This window comes from Petaurus breviceps, unplaced genomic scaffold (assembly GCF_028583685.1).
Source record: "Petaurus breviceps papuanus isolate PSGF00001 unplaced genomic scaffold, PetGlider_PUasm1.0 37, whole genome shotgun sequence".
Classification (NCBI taxonomy): domain Eukaryota; kingdom Metazoa; phylum Chordata; class Mammalia; order Diprotodontia; family Petauridae; genus Petaurus; species Petaurus breviceps.
The window spans coordinates 96,053,574-96,070,579 of NW_027186296.1; the positions used below are offsets into that span (position 1 = coordinate 96,053,574).

At 38.4% G+C, this 17,006-nt stretch overlaps 1 protein-coding gene across 5 annotated transcripts in view; it reads right to left on the reverse strand.

Annotated features, from left to right (window-relative positions):
* The window catches only part of CACUL1 (CDK2 associated cullin domain 1), a 113,093-nt gene that overhangs the window by 88,594 nt on the left and 7,493 nt on the right, over window positions 1-17,006 (reverse strand). For all 5 annotated transcript variants that reach the window (XM_069099062.1, XM_069099060.1, XM_069099063.1 and 2 more), the window contains exons 2-3: window positions 12,915-13,041; window positions 9,276-9,378 (exon numbers count right to left, since the gene is read on the reverse strand). In XM_069099062.1, coding sequence (XP_068955163.1) covers window positions 9,276-9,378; window positions 12,915-13,041 — 230 coding nt within the window. The remainder of the gene's footprint in view (window positions 1-9,275; window positions 9,379-12,914; window positions 13,042-17,006) is intronic.

Consider the following 17,006-nt stretch of genomic DNA (forward strand, 5'->3'; position numbering starts at 1 on the left):
TCCTTTCTCTGTATTAGTTTCTTTAACTGTAAAATGGGGATAAAAAAAAGCACCTATCTCCCAAAGTTGTTGCAAGAATCAATGGGATAATATTTATTTAGCACTATGCCTAGCACATAAAAGGTGCTATATAAATGATAGCTGCTATTATTATTATAATTGTAAATGGAAAAATTTCCATATTCTGGTTTACTAAATTATTTCAAAGTATTATATAATACAAAACAAAGGTCACATGTCCCTTCTCTGATGGATGCAGACCTCACAACTCCTTTACATCTTCACATACTCTATCATTTTTTCTGTTATTTTCCTTCAACTTCTCCAAGGAGAATGTGTCCAATTCACTGGAAGCATTCTTCCATTAATGTCATGAGGGTTCCACTATACAATTCCATCTATCAGTCTACCAGCTGTATCTCATTCTCACTAAATGATTGACAACCACTCCTCTTCTAGTCAGATATAGCTACTATAATTTTTATGACACTCCTTGCTGGTAGGCAGGCAGCAATAGGTTACAAAAACTTGTTTGCAAGAAGTGACATTTTCTATAAACACTTAAGATAAGTAATATTAGGAGAAAACAATGATCTACTATAAAAGAGCTAATACTGTGTAATAAAATCTAAGCCAAACAACAATCTGAATTATTACTGTATAGCAAAATACTAGAATGACTGGTGACACGAAAGTCTAATTTAAAATGTCACTGATGCAGCTATTATTTTGATTACTATAATTTCTCCACTGTGGGGGAAAAAACTGTTCCACATTAATATAAGCCTCAGGTGTTTTCAGTTAGCAATGAATTCCATCTCCAAACTTCCATACTAGCAGCATCAGCAGCCAACTGTTTCAACCACATACCATGAAAAGAGTAAAGATTTTTAGGTTGTTTTACTTCAATTTTAAAATGCTATCTCAAGAGGAAAATGCCCTCAAATCCACTACATTAAGAATTCTATGGAATCTGAAGTCATCTTTTGCTCCTATAGAATATAAACCCATGTCCTCAAATAGCAAAGACTTAATGATACAACACAAGCACATCAACCTCAGAAGTGAGGTCATCTGTTAGCCCACACATTTGTATTACACATACATATACACCCAAGGAGGAGGGGGAACCATTTCTACAGAGTATACAGTGTTCCACAACTGAATTTTCCAGATAACTAAAGTTTTATCTTTTATCATGAAAATTTATTAAATTTTCACTGATTTTAAGGAAAATTTGACATATATGCTTTACTGTTTTCTTTTTTTTCCCAAATGCTTTAACTTCTGATTTACATCATTCATTTCCACCAAATTTTGAGTTACAAATTTTCTCCCCGTTTTCCCCTACCCACCTCCCTAAAATAGCAGTCCCACAGGATAACCCCTCCTTCCATACCCCTATCGACTTTTCCAGTAGGGCATGGTGGATCTCTATGCCCCAGTGCCTGTATATCTTATTTCCCAATTACATGAAAGATAGTATTAATAATATAAATACTATTATTAATAAACATCTGATTTTAAAACTTTGAATTCCAGATTCATTCCCTTCCTCTCTTATCACCCACCCTCACTGGGAAGATAAGCAGTTCAGTATGAGTTGTACATGTTTAGCTAATACAAAACATTAACATAGTAGATATATTGTAAAAGACTGACTATATTTCCCTCCCTCCTATCCCACCTCCCACTTGTTCTATTCTCCATTTTGATCCTGTCCCTTTTCAAAAGTGGGTGCTTCCAACTTCCCTTCCCCCAGCCTGTCCTCCCTTCCATCATCCTCCCTCTCATCCCCTTCCCCCCTATTCTCCTGTAGGGTGAGGTACCCTATTCAGTGTGTATTTCATTCCCTCCCCGAGCCAAATTCAATGAGAATGAGGTCGACCCATTCCCTTTTGCCTTCCTATTCTTTCCCTCCATTGTAACCATTTTCCCTTGCCTCTTCTATATGAAATAGTTTACCCCATTCGGTCTCTCCCCATCTCCTCTCATTATATTCCTCTCACCTCTTAATTTCACCATTAAAGTATCATCCCTGGTGGCGTCCCAAGATGACGTTGCTGCTGCCAGAGACTCTGTTCGAAGCCGGCAGACAAGGCCCGGCGCCGAGTAAAGACTACTACCAGCTGCAGATCACCCGGTCCCAGGCGAGTGCGAACGCCCACCCAGGCCACCTTCTTGTCCCCGCTCGACCCCACCCCAGATCCGGTCCCCCGCCGCGGCCTAAGTCGGCCGGAAGCTCCCCAGCCCCAGCTCCGAACCGCACAGATTCCCTCAGTCAAATCTCTGCCGGGGCCTCTTCGGCCCTTCCTCGGGCTCGCCCCGGCCACCCTCCTCCCCACCCCCACTTGCCTCCAAGCCTCGGCCCGCAGTAGGAAACGAGAAGAGGGCCAGAGCAGAACCGGTCCCTGAGCGTCCCGAGGGGAAGCCGGGCTAGGGGAGGCTCTGGGGCCTGAGTCTGCACGGGAGCCCAGAGGCCGGAGCAAGTTTTGAACTCTTCACTCGAGCGTTTATGCCTTCGGCCGCCCGGGTCAGAACTTCCGGGTTCCCCTGAAGGGGGTGGGGGGTTGGGGCGGGGGGGGCGGTGCTGGAGAGAGAGGGTGGTGGAGGGAGCTCGACTTACCTGTCTGGGGCGCAGACCCTCTCCCAGGGCAGGCTGGGAGTGAGTTGGGCTAGAACAATGTTTCAGCTGCTCGGCAGTGTCAGCTCCACCCATAATGACATCTGCTTCTCAACAACGTGACCCAGGATTGGACTGTCGGGGGAGTGCGGGACCCACCCCGCCGCTGCCGGCGGGGTCACCCCCCTCCTTCTTTGTTTACCGCGGCCCTGCTGGGGCTGGGTATATTGTGCTGGGGCTTGGAGCATGGGGCCCCGGCTGTGGTGGCGGAGGCGCACCCCTGGCACCCCTGCCCGGACGAGCCCCCCACTGGGCGCTGGGGCGGGGAGATGGGTCCTGGAGCGGGGAGGGGGGGGGCGGATCGGGAGGCAGCCCCCGGGGGGAGGGGCGGGGAGAAGGAGGTCAGGCTCTCTGTATCCCCTAATGCTAAACTAAACTGCACAGATGGGAAGCTTCCTGAGGGTGGGGCCCAGGCTCCGGGAGCTCAGAGCCTGGGCCCCTTCCCCCATCTAGCGCCGGCCCGGGGCCTAGGGGCCTGGAATGCTAGGGTATTGCAGCGGGGTAGGGGCCCGGGTCAAAATGACCTGCGGGTAAAGGGGGTGGGTTATTTGAAGTGCCCTAGGCGTCCTCAGAAAGGGAAACTATAGCAATGTTTTAGTTAGAGCTCTAAGTCTGAAAATTATAGTTTCCTTAAATTGAATGTGTTCTAAAAGCTTTATAAAAAAAAAAATAAAGTATCATCCCTTCCTATTAAATTGGTCCTGTGCCCTCTATGTAAACCTGTAAACAAATATTCACATATGTATTCATACGCCCATAATACCCTCCGAAATAGATACATATATATATATACTTCTATTCCCTTCAACTATTTTCATAATGAGAAAAGTTTCATCAGTTATTATCAGTTACATATTATTATATATTGTTTTTCCATGTAGGAATGTTAATAGTTCAACTTTGATTAAGTTCCTTATGATTTCTTTTTCCTGTTTACCTTCTCATGCTTCTCTTGCTTCTTTTATCTGAATGTCAAATTTTCTATTCAACTCTGGTTTTTTTCAGCAAGAATACTTGAAAGTCCTCTATTCCAATGAATGACCATATTTTCCCCTGAAACATGATACTCAGTTTTGCTGGGTAGGTGATTCTTGGTTTTAATCCCAGCTCCTTTGCCCTCTGGAATATCATATTCCAAGCCCTTTGATCCCTCAGTGTAGAAGCTGCCAGATCCTGGGTTATCCTGATTGTGTTTTCACAATATTCAAATTGTTTCTCCCTGGCTGCTTATAATATTCTCTCCTTAATCTGGGAATTCTGGAACCTGGCTATAACATTCCTTGGAGTTTTCTTTTTGGGATCTTTTTCAGGAGGTGATCGGTGTATTCTTTCAACCTCTATTTTGCCCTCTGGTTCTAAAACATCAGGGCAATTTTCCTTGAGAATTTCTTGGAAGATGATTTCTAGGTTCTTTCTTTGATTATGGCCTTCAGGTAGTTGAATAATTTTTAAATTATCTCTCCTGGATCTATTTTCCAGGTCAGGCGTTTTTCCAATGAAATATTTCACATTGCCTTCTATTTTTTCATTAGCTTCCATTTGCTCCAATCTAATTCTGAAGCAATGATTCTCCTCAGTGAGCTTTTGAGATTCTTTTTCCATCTGGCAAATTCGGCTTTTTAAGGCATTCTTCTCCTTATTGCCTTTTTGAGCCCCTTTTGCCATTTGAGTTAATCTACTTTTTAAGGTGTGATTTTCCTCAGTCAGGCTGTTGACTCTCAATTTCGTAATTTTCTTGCATTGTTCTCATTTCTCTTCCCAATTTTTCCTCCACTTCTCTTATCTGCTTCTTAAGGTCCTCTATGGCCTGTAACCAGCTCATATTTTCCTTTGAAGCTTTTGATGCAGTTCTGATTTCACTGTCTTCCTCCTGTTCCATGCTTTCATCCTTTTTGTTCCCAAAATAGAAGCCTAATGTTGGGATTCTTCTGTTTGCTTTGCTTCTTTTGCCTGGTCATGTTGCCACTCAATTACTTGACTTTTGGGCTTTTTGCCATAGGTAGGACTCTGCTACAAGACAAGGGAGCTTCACACCAAATGCTGGGGTTTTCTCAGCTGCCAGAGGTATTAGTTGGGTGATCTCTCTGAAGCCTCCACACGCTCTGGCAAGCTGGACACACATCCCAGGACCTCCACCCTAGACCACAATCCAGATCCAAGCAGGTTAAAGCAAGAGCAATTACCCCTCAGACTGGTGGCTTGGTCCCCCTACAATCTGCAGGCCAGGAACTGAAGCTGCCACAGGGCAGCGGCTTCTCGCCCCGGGGGCAGAAGCCAATATACTCCCAACTACTGGTTCCCAAAGTCCACACTGCACTGACCTCTCACTTTGTCCTTAACATCTATGTGGTGATAATTCTGGACCACCACAGATGCTGGTGATTTGGAGTCCCTCCAGCTGGAGGTTGGTCAGGCCCACCCTGGGGCTAAAACCTCGGTATGGCCAATTCCTGCTGGCCTGCTGGGCTGTCCTCAGTGGGAGGTTAGCTTCTCTGTGGCATTTTGTGGGTTCTGTAGCTCCAAAGTTTGTTCAGAGTCCCCTTTTATATGCATTGGAGGTGGTGAGCGCAGGAGCCGAGAGGAGGTTCTGTTTCTACTCTGCCATGTTGTATATATCATGCTCATCGATAAGAAAACATTTCATTTGAGTAAAAATTTTCACTGTTTTCCAAATACAAAAAATACTGGAAACTAGAAGGTAAGTCATAACTTATTTTTAAAATCTTCTAAATACCATAAAGGACTGGGGGGAAGGGGAGGAGACATAGGACGGGAGGATGGACTTATTAAGCACCTACTAGGTATGAGGCTCTGTGCTGATCCTCTCAACAACCCTGGGACACAGCTGATGCTATTATACCCATTTTACAAATAAAGAAACTGAGGCAGAAAAAGACTGAGTGACTTGTTCAGGATCATTGAACAACTAGCAAGTATCTGAGGACAGACATGGATTTTCTGATTCCAAGCCCAGTGCTCTCTATCTACTACAATACCACATTACCTCTAATCATACTGCACCACCTAGCTGCCATACATCACAATAAATTCCAAATGGATATATGACCTAAATATAAAAGTTCATATTATTAAAAATTAAGAGAATGGAATTAGAAGTGATCACAAAAGATAAAATGTTCAATTTTACTTGGCCATTTTCATGAAATTAAAAGGTTTTTACACAAAATTAATGCAAATGGAATTAGAAGGAAAGTAAACTAGAAAATATTTTTGCCCCAAATATCTGATAAAGGTATGATAATTCAAGATACCAAAAGGAAATTGGGATGGCTAGGTGGCACAGTAAATAGAGCACCAGTCCTGGAGTCAGGAGGACCTGAGTTCAAATCCGGCCTCAGACACTTAACATAAAAACTAGCCATGTGACCTTGGGCAAGTCACTTAACCCCAATTGTCCTACTTTCCCCCTCCAAAAAAAGGCAAAAAAAAAAGATATAAAGGAAATTGAGAGAAATATGTAAAAACAACATTAACTACCCAAAGGATAAGTGGACAAAAGATATAGACAGTTTTCAAATATGAAAATGTAAACAATCAACAACTACATAAAAATGCTCTGAATCACTAATGAGGGTAATTCAAATTTTATAACCTTTTAAGGTTCTGCCACATAAACATCAGACTGGCCAAAGTAACAACAGAAGAAAACTCCAAATGGCGGAAGAGCTTTGGAAGTGAAGCATAACTAGTAAATGGCTGATGGAAGCTTTGAATTGGTAACAATTCTGGAAAGCTATCTGGAACTATACCCAAGAAATCACTGAAATATAATCGCTCTTCTGAACCCATATTACTACTAAGCATGTACCCCAAGGAAATAAAGGACCACATGTACAAAAAAAATGTTAAACCAACATTTTTAACTGTAGCAAAGAAGTGGAAACAAATGGGAACACAGAAACAAAGTAGCATCGTAGATTTTAGAGCTGGAAAGAACCTTAGAGGCCATGTAGTCCAACTTCCTAATTTTTCAGATATGGAAATTAAGGTAAACAGAATGTGATCTCAAGTCCAAAATAAATGACAAATATGAAGGACTTAGAGAAACTTGCAAAGACTTGTAGGAAATGTTAAGTAAAATAAGAACCAGAACAATTTACACAATTACCATAATAAAAGAAAGGGTGAAATATCTTTTGAAAAAAGACTTCAGAATTCTGATACGACATTGTGACCAATCATGACTTCATGATACTAACAAAGGAGCATGCTCCTTGCTTCCTGGCAGAAGGGTAATAAACTAGAGGTGAAGGATTTTCAGTCATGGCTCACTCTTTGTGACCCCATCTGGGGTTTTCTTGGCAAAGATACTGGAGTAGTTTGCCATTTCCTTCACCAGCTCATGTTACAGATGAGGAAGCTGAGACAGAGTTAAATGACTTACCCAGGGTCACACGGCTAGTAAATGTCTGAGGTCAGATTTAAACTCAGGATGATGAGTCTTTCTGACTTCAGGCTTACTATCCACTGTACCCTTTAGCTGCCCCAGAGGTGTAGGATACATTTTCCAAACTAGGACTTTGTATTGATTTGTTTTCCTTGATTATACTTACTTGTCATAGGGGAAAGTTTCTATTGGGTGGGGATGAGATGACTTAGTATAGTGGTTTTCAAATTGTAGTCTGGGGACGGGACCCTTGGGATTCTTAAGACCCTTTCAGGGCAAGGTCAAAGCTAGTCTCATAATAATATTAAGATGCTTTAATTTCTAATATATTGTTAGATATAACCCACATAAACAAAAGTTCTTTGGGGTCCTCAATTTTTAAGAGTGTGAAAAGATCTTGAGATCAAAAAGCAGAATTACCACTGAGTTAGTGGTAGTGATTGAGATGCAAATAAAAAGTTTCAATATAAATAAAGCATTTAAAAATACATAACTGAAAACAAAAATTCTAAAGTCAATAGAGGGCAATTTTATTTCAACTTCGTTATCTATATGTACAATTTTAAAAAACAAATTATACATAAAAGTATTTCATGGTTTCTTATACAATCCTGCTTTTGCTGTTCACAAATTGAAACGTTTCTTGAAAATAAAATTCATAAAAAAGAAAAAAAGTTGATGAAGACTGATGGCAGAATTATACAGTTTAAGGAGCACTAGATTTGGAGTTAGGCCTTGGTTCAAAATCCCAAGTCTATAAATTATCTGCATGACTCTACACAAGTCACCTAACTCTTAAGATTAAAAAGTTACATCTTCCTTCCTCTCTCCAGACTCCACTACTGACTCTAGACTTGCCCCACCATTGCACAGGATGCAAGCTCCCTCAGCCCTTGGCCTTCTCACTCTGCAAGTTCACTCCACTACCCTGCAATCCCTTCTTCTAACTAGTCAGTCCCTTACATTTTACAACAACCTTCTCCAAACTACCCACTTTTCAAATTCCTTTTATGTCTCATCCTCCCCCATTAGAATATGAGCTCCATGGGGCGGCCAGGTGGCTCAGCGAGTAAGAGCACTGGCCCCAGAGTCGGGATGACCTGGGGCTCGAATCCAGGCTCAGATACTTAGCACCACACCCAGAAATAACTGGCCATATAACTTGAGCAAGTTACTTAACCCCAACTGCTTAAAAAAAAAAAAGAATATGCGCTCCACAAGGGGAGGGACTATCTTTTTGCTTGTGCTTGTATTCCTAGTGCTTAATGCTTGTTGATTTGTTTGATGTTGAATTACAAGTGCTGCCAATTCTTTTTATAAGATCACGAGAAATGGCAAAAAGGGTTTTCCAAGTATGTATTTGATGTGTCAAGACAAAATGCGTTAATTTTTTAAAAATGAAATCAATGGACTAAGCTTTTAAAGATCCCTTCCAGCTAGAATCTATGATCTATGATGATATGGACCCAAATATGACTTGTGCCCAGAGGTATTTAAGAAAGCCATCAACTTCTAAGGAATGTTAAAGGGACATGGGAGGAAAGAGGAGGAAATAGCTTAAATATAAAGTATGGAATTATAGCTAAAAATAACAGCTAACCATTATGATAGCATTTATACAGCACTTTAACGTTGTAAAGTTCTTTACAAATATCTCATTTGATCCTTACAAAAACTCTGGGAGATAAGTGTTATTATTAACCCCAGTTTAAATATGAGGAAACTGAAGCAGAGATGAAGTAATTTGTCCAGGGTCACACAGCTAGTAAGTATCTGAGGCTAGATTTAAACTCAGGTATTCTAGGTCTAAGTCAAGCCCTCTATCAATTGTATCACCTAACTGCCTAGGTTTTGTGTTGTTCTGTTTTGTTTTTAAATAAAAAAAGACATAGCAACAAATGCTGTCATTTAAGGCCCTATTACACACCTTGGACCATAGGGAGGGGTAGCACAACAAGAAAAGGAAGAGACTCACTATAAAAACCACCACAATTTACAGTTCAACTTTTAAAAAGAAATGCACATCCCCACACTAAGAATTATACAGTTTAATCAACTTTGAAAGCCTTGATAATTACAGTGAATTGTGAACTGTTAAATGAATACTTCCCTAAAACTATACTATGCATGTTAATGTCATTTGCAACAGGTTAGGGGAGAAAAAAAGATCAAGCAATTCCTTACCTGCAGCTCCTTTGAGACTCTCTCTAAGTGGTTAGTTATCTTTTTAATCAGATCACTATACATCTGTTCGGAGTGCTGCTGGCATACACATTTATACACACAGCTGCAAAAAAAAAAAAACCTACTTTAACAGTGAGGCACTTGTAGCAACTGAAACTTAAAGCAACTATGCAAATGGACTGTAGCCAAAAGAAAATTAATTGAGACCTTAAAAAATTGGTTCCTAACAGGCTTTTGCCCTCAAGCAACTTTCAGCTACACCAAAAGGTTTCTAAATCTAAGGTTATATTATCACTTGCCAAAAATGTTAGCTATTGTTAACCAAATCTAAATATGTGACTAATAACTAAGAGGCTTGATACTTTCTCCTTTCAAGAGTACCAGAACAACATCTGTGATCAGTAGAGCATGTTAACCATTACATTAGCAATCCGCAAATTACAAACTTTTGGAACATAGCATGATCACTTTAAAATGCTTGTTCACAGAGAAAAACACACAAGTTCAAACAAGTCATTACAAATGCTAGGAATCACTGTTGCAAAATTAATTGTCCATTCCCCCCAAAGTCCATTTTAACCAATATACAATTTTAAAATTTCCATATTTTTATACTTTACAAATTAAATGTGTAGCTGTTTATGAGAAGGCAGTGTTTGGCGAGGAAGAAGCACTGGCTCTGGACTTGAGCCTATTGCTGTTCAATCTTTCAGTCATGTTCCACTCTTTGTGACCCCATTTGGGATTTTCTTGGCAAAGATATTGGAGTGATTTGCCATTTCCTTCTCCAGTTCACTTTACAAATAAGGAACTAAGATAAACAGGGTTAAGTGACTTGCCCAGAGTCACACAGCTAGTAAGCATCTAAGGCCACATTTGAACTCATGAAGATGAGCATGTACTATTTATGCATTAATAATTGTGTCTTTTTGTAGTTTTTCCATCTATCACTGTCAGCTCTTGAGGTCGATAGCAATACCTATTGTCCATCACTTCCGTTAACTCACCATTCTAATTTAGTGCTTCTAAACTGTCAGGAAACCAGACTATATACAGCTCTAACAAGTATGGTTGGGAAGGGTCAACAGAATTAGAGCAAACTGTTCATAGGCAGAAAATTAATCATCATTTCTAGTACTGCATTTTTCCAAAACTGAATGCATGATCATCTACCCTTCCACTCATGCCCTGCCACCCCAATTTCCATATTAATGACAGTATTATTCTCAACAAGGTTAAAAACTCAGCACATTTGCCTTTTCTCTTCTTAATCCCCTACATAAAATCAGTTGGCAAATCCTTTCAATTCAACCTCACCAATAGTTATCCCAACTATTTCTTTCCTTTTATTTTAGCTGCCTTCAATCTAATATAGGCCCTTATATTATCTTAGGAAAATGGAACTAGAAAATTTCTAGTTCCCTTTCCTACCACCACTCATTCTCTAATCCATCCTCTACCATCTGATGAAATAATCTGATCACCTCAGTCCTAGCTCAGAAGCCTTTGGGGATTTCCCCACTGCCTATCAAACAAAATACAAACTTCTCAGACTGAAATTAAAAGCCCTCCATCACTTAAGTCCAACCTACTTATAGTCTTTATTTCACACTCTATCCCTTCTAGTCTAGGTTTCAAACAGGATTATTCACCATTCCCTAATCTCAATTTACCCATAACCTCTATAATCTATGTGTGATTGAACCTATTCCTAAAATGCCTAATCTTCAGTTGTTGAAATCCTTCCATCCCTGTAAAGACCTGCTCAGTTGCAAATTCCACCATGAAGTTTTCCCTGATCTCTCAACCAAAAATGAGCCCCTCCACTTAAATTTCTTCTTCCATTCTGCATGTACCTCTCTTACATTTATATGTTTATTAATGTTTTGTCAGATATCACTTAATATATTATAAGCTCCTTGTTGGAAGCGACTATGTTGGATTTTTATCTTTGTACCACCTTAAACAGAGCAATTAGTTAGCTTAGTAAATATCAGTTTAATTGAATGGATTTGTGGCAGCTATTTTTGTTGAGTTCTTTTTTTACTCATATCAATGTTCTTAATTACATTCTAGATGGCTGAAATGGGGGGTGAGGGGGAGGAGGATGATTTCCAAATAAACTGGCTATTACTTTACTTCAAGAGTTTAAAGTACCTATTACATTTTTCATCCATCTTGTGTTTAAATTAGATCTATTATACAACATGAGTTATGGCTATAAAGCAATCTTTCTTTTTCAAGTCACCCAGAATCCTGGAAGCTTCTAGGTTCTAAGTACCTAACTTGCTAAGAAGGTGCCTTGACATCAACTATGCTAGGTACTTACATACAAGGAATTACAGTTTTCTCTAATTTCACATAGAACTGAACATAAAGACATTAAAAGTGGTCTCACTGAGGAAGAAGGTAAGTAATATTTGTAACAGACAACAAATCATTGGGAAATTAATATAATCAGAAAGTATTTAGTAGGAACATAGACTGAAAGAGAACAATTTATGACAAATATCCTTGTCAGCCACATAAGATGATTCTAAAGTTGAACTACCAGGAGAAGTTTGGAAGCAAAGTTGTGTTAGAGAGTAGCTAGTGTTGGACTGGCAAGAATGAATAGAGATTCTTGGAAGATAATTAGATTCAAATTGTAATACTTAGCTTCATGTTCAGCTCCTTGAGGGCAAGGACTGTCTTTGCCCCCTTTTTGGTATCCACAGAGTTTAGCACATGCACAAAGTAGGTGCTTAATTAACGTTCACTGGCTAATCGACTTTCGACTAATGTCACCCTGGACTTCTAATCTTTGTCCTTGTCTGCCACATCAGCACCCTGAGAAGCTTTACTTCTGGAACCCTCCTCCGCAGTATCTATCATTTGAAGTACCACCGGTACCACCATTTGAAGAAGAATTCTAGCCAGGCTTCAATTCATTCTTGCCCAAACTCTCTCCAAGACTTCCTGTCTGTAGCATTATTACAATTGTACAAACTCTTCCCTTTTCTCAGTCCCACCTATGTGTTGTCTCTCTCCAATCAGAATATAAGATCCTTAATAAGAATTTTGACAACACCTTCAACTGCAAATCTCCTGCTGCTGGTATTTGTTTCACCAACCCTTAGCACAGTGCCTGGCACATAGCAACATTTATACTATCAATCTACACTAAAATTATGCAAGGCTAATCAGATGCACTTTTCATACACTTCAGATAGAACAATGTCCACAATGGCTATTCCTATAAACCTGGGAATAAAGAGCCTGGCTCTTGTATCCTTAAGGGCTAGAAAGAAACCACCTTCCTCATAACGGAAAAATTACTGTCAGTCATGAGATAATTCACTGCAAAGGACACTAAGATTTTAAAGGGCTTCAAGTCTGGAGAGAGGAACTATGATATCTGCAAAAGGAAGTAGGGCTAGGAAAAAAGGGAAGAATGAAACCTCAGTTGAAACAGAATTTTAACAACACCTTCGAGAAAGACTTTGGGTGAGTACTGAAAATAACTTTGTGGTTTGTAGAATTGACCTAATACACTACACATATGCAGTAACAATTAAGTCACATTTAAATTACAATTGGACAAATAAATGCACTATGGTTAAAAAAAAAAAAGGTTCAGTCCTTTAAAGATGGTCTTACCTGTATATCTGTTCATATGATATAGGGATATAGTCACCAGGATTCTGAGTTAAAAGCTGATCTATGGCACCATCCAATTTTGGCCAGTATGTGCTCTTATAATCTTCAATAGTTATAACATTCATTACTAAAAAAAATAGAATAAAATAACATTTTCATCTACTGCATTTCAAATTGTGAAACAATTTCATTAACATACTTTTAAATATATCAGATCTACTCCCCATTTTTTACACTTGTACTCTTATCAATTAATCATGGCTCCATTCCTAATTGGTACCCCATTTCAATAGAAAAGGAAAATTGCCCAGTGATTTGAAATAGCCATCCATTGTGCCTTGAAAAGAATTAACATCTTGGAAATTAAACAGTTCATCTGACAATGAAAGTATTTGGCAATTTCAGCTGATATCATCAGTTTCACTTGTTCCTTTTCCCAAAGCTTCAGATGCCATTAAAATGTTCTCAAACTCTGGTTCATAATCCATGCACTGCCCCTATAAAGGCAAAGTGCCTATGATAATTTAAAGACATAGTTCTGATAACTAATATAGTCTAGCAGAATCCTGTGAGATCTGTGACACTGTCTAAGCAACTATCTCAGAACCCCTACAGTGGCTAACATTAATAGAACAGGGAAAAAGGTCAATAAGGAAAGAATAATATTACTTTAATAGTATTAATCTGACAGATAATCCTTCCCTCTAGATTTAACAGTTCCACTTCAAGCTCTCACACTTTTCTAAAAAAATTTTTCTTAGTCTCATACAGTTCTAAAAGATGATTCAATATTAGTTTCACTCCAAAAACGAGATGGTTAAGAGCTTGATGTTCAGAATGAAACTATAAGAGGCTGAGTCAAGTATGCACAATACTTCCCATTTTATCATCTACATAATTAACCAGACAATATCTAGTAATGTTAAAAGACATTTCTTCTTCTCAAACATAACAAAATCTACAACTTAAATATGAGAGTTTTATTGAAGATGAATGCAAGGCATTTACTAAGAAGCAATATAATCAAGTCCTATTACAGTAGTACTGATAAATTCTTCATTCTAGACTTGACAAATATGCCCCAATTTCAAAACTGCTGTTTCAGTGATACTTCCAAAGTTACTTTCAAAAATAAAAGTAGGAAGCATAAGTGAAAGTAGAGAACTTTAATGTTATTTCCACATCTAACAAAAACTGTAAGATACTTAATTGCCGATAACTACTTTTAAAACTTTTTTTTTATTTCCTAAGAGCTAGGAAACCAATTTGGTTGGGCCACAGTTTTCCTCACCAGCAGAAGGAGGTTAGATTGTCTTTTGTGGCTCTAAGTTTGTGATCCTTTGTGAATGAACTATACATGCCAACTAAACTCCATGGTAACCCCTGCCCTGCTAACAGCTTTCTTCTTAGCACAACCATCCACATCCAGCATTGAAAAAAATGCTATCAGAGCAGCAGAACTTAAAAATGGCAAGTATCAGAAGCACAGCAACCTAGTTTATTTGCGACAAGAGATGGATTATTTGATGGGAACAGTATTGTTACCCAAAGAAGTATCATATCATATATCAATTTGGGAACAGATCTATATACCAAAGTCTCCAAAACGTACTACTTAAAGTAACAGTAAACTTTAAGAGTTTGTTTCCTTTCCTCTTAACTTGATGGTTGATTTTCTAAAACCTGTTAGCGTAGCTCATGCAATTTTATACTCAATATATTCAGCCATAATAGTCTTGAATTTTATACTTTTCTAATAAGACTTTAATCTCACAACGTTTTAATAATCTTTTTTTAGTTTACTATTTCTCTAAAAGAAAAAAGAGCTATAATTTACATGATGGAAGAATTGTTTTAAAAACTAAAGGTAAAAAGACTCATCAAAAGTACAGAGTTGAGATGTTATTTCTGGGAAAATTTTCTCAAGTCTCTCAAGATTTTTTTGACTTCTGAATTAATTATCTAAGCCACTAACAAAAATATTAAGCAGCACAGGTCTAAGCACAAATTCATAGGGCAATCCACTGGAGACTTCCTTCCAACCATTAACAACTGAGTCTAAATATTAACCCAGTTCCAAATAGCCCTAACTATATTACTGGTGCTCAAGAAGAAACTCCCAAATTCTTTAATAAAATCTAAGACATATACCTACAGCATTTCCATGATCTCAAATATACACACACACACACACACACGTTTAGTCTGGCATGACCTATTTTTGAAGAAACTCTGGCATTTCTTTCTAATAACTACTCCTTTACCAAATATTTATAAACACTCTCTTTAATAGAACTATAAAGTTATGAGAATTGGAAATCAAGCTTACCAGCCTATAGTTTAAGAAATTTTTTTCTTTTATGAAAATTAGGATATTTGCACTTCTCTAATCTCTTAATATTTCTCTAATTCTCCATCATCTTTCAAAGAGTAACTGAAGATGAGATTGGTTCAACAATCCCATCTGCCAGGTTTCAGTACTTAAAGGATATAGTTCATCTGGATCAACTGAGTTCATAGAAACTCCTTAAGTCCTACTCTTTCATTTTATAGATGTAAACACTAAGGCCTAGAGATATAAGGGACTTACTCAAAATCATAGGTAGTATCTGAGTTGAGATTTCAATCCAGGTCCTGACTCCAGAGCCAATGCTCTTTCCAATTATACCATTAATCCACTGAATTCAGCCCTAAGTGTTTGCTGAATTAAATCAAGGATTAGATACTAACTCCTAAACAGTAGTACCCCAAAGCAAATACTATATTCCCAAAGTGGTCTGACCAAGACAGAGTACAGTGGAGTCATCACTTCTTTATTCCTCTATGTTATACTTCTTTGATTTTGTAAGCTAGATCACATTTGCCTTCTAGAATACCATTATCACACTAGTGACTCATAATGAATTTACAAATTTACTAAACCAACCCTTAATCTCAACTGCTCTCTATCCCTAACTCCCTTATCTTGTATTCATAAAACTGATTTTCCTGAACCCAAGAAAAAGACTTTATATTAATCCCTGTTAAATTTCTTACCAATTTGGCTTAATATTCTAGCCCAGTAGCATCAAAAAAAAAAAGAAGGGGAAAGGGCTTCAATCAATCATACATAAAAGATCCCTATGGAGCACATATGAACTTAGTTTTCAAATGCAATGTGATCTATACTTTATTGCATTTTTATTTATGTTGTTAAATATTTCGCAATTACATCTTAATCTAGTTTGGGCTGCAGTGGGGAGTATTTGAAGTGAGCATGTTTGACACCTCTGTTCTAACTTGTCAATATCTTGTTCTTTGAATGATTAGTTATAATTAAGGTAACTAAAAAAAAAAACCCAATTATTAGCTGTCCTACTTCAAGCAGGGAGAGCTACAAGAAATGTCTAGATAGCTCAAGTCCCCCATCCTTATCAAAGCATACTGCTATAGGCTTGTGAGTTTTTCCCAACCTCAAGAATTTCTTCTTGATTTCCAGATGATCTGTAAAATACTCATATACTACTGTTTCTGCTCCCACTCTTCTTCACCCAAATGATCTATACCACCCTTTCCCTCCTCTGTTATATTTCCTTAAATTCACATGACTCTTTAATGCTACTATTACACTGCAATCATAGGTTCTCATTCTAAGGCTCAATACCTATAAAGTCAAATTTGTCTTCCTGCATTATTTCTCTAATTACTGATATAATGTCAATAACTAGTTTATTAAGAGGTAAAAACATCAATGTCTAGGGTTTTTTTGTTTCGTCATTTTTCAGTTATGTCCAACCCTTCATAACTACTTTTTGAGATTTTCTTGGCACAGATACTGGAGTGGCATGACATTTCCTTCTCCAGCTCATTTTACAGATGAGGAACTGAGGCAAGTGGGGTTAAGTGACTTGCCAAGGGTCACACAACTAGTATCTGAGGCTGCGTTTGAACTCAGGTCTTCCTAACTCCAGACTAAGCACTCTAGGAATTGTGCCAAAAGAGTCAGTTTAATGCCTGGTGTTTGTTGCACACCACCATGTGATAAGAACCTTAACAAAAAATATTTGCTAAATTATTTAGTAAAAAATATTATTTCTACCAGATCAATCAACA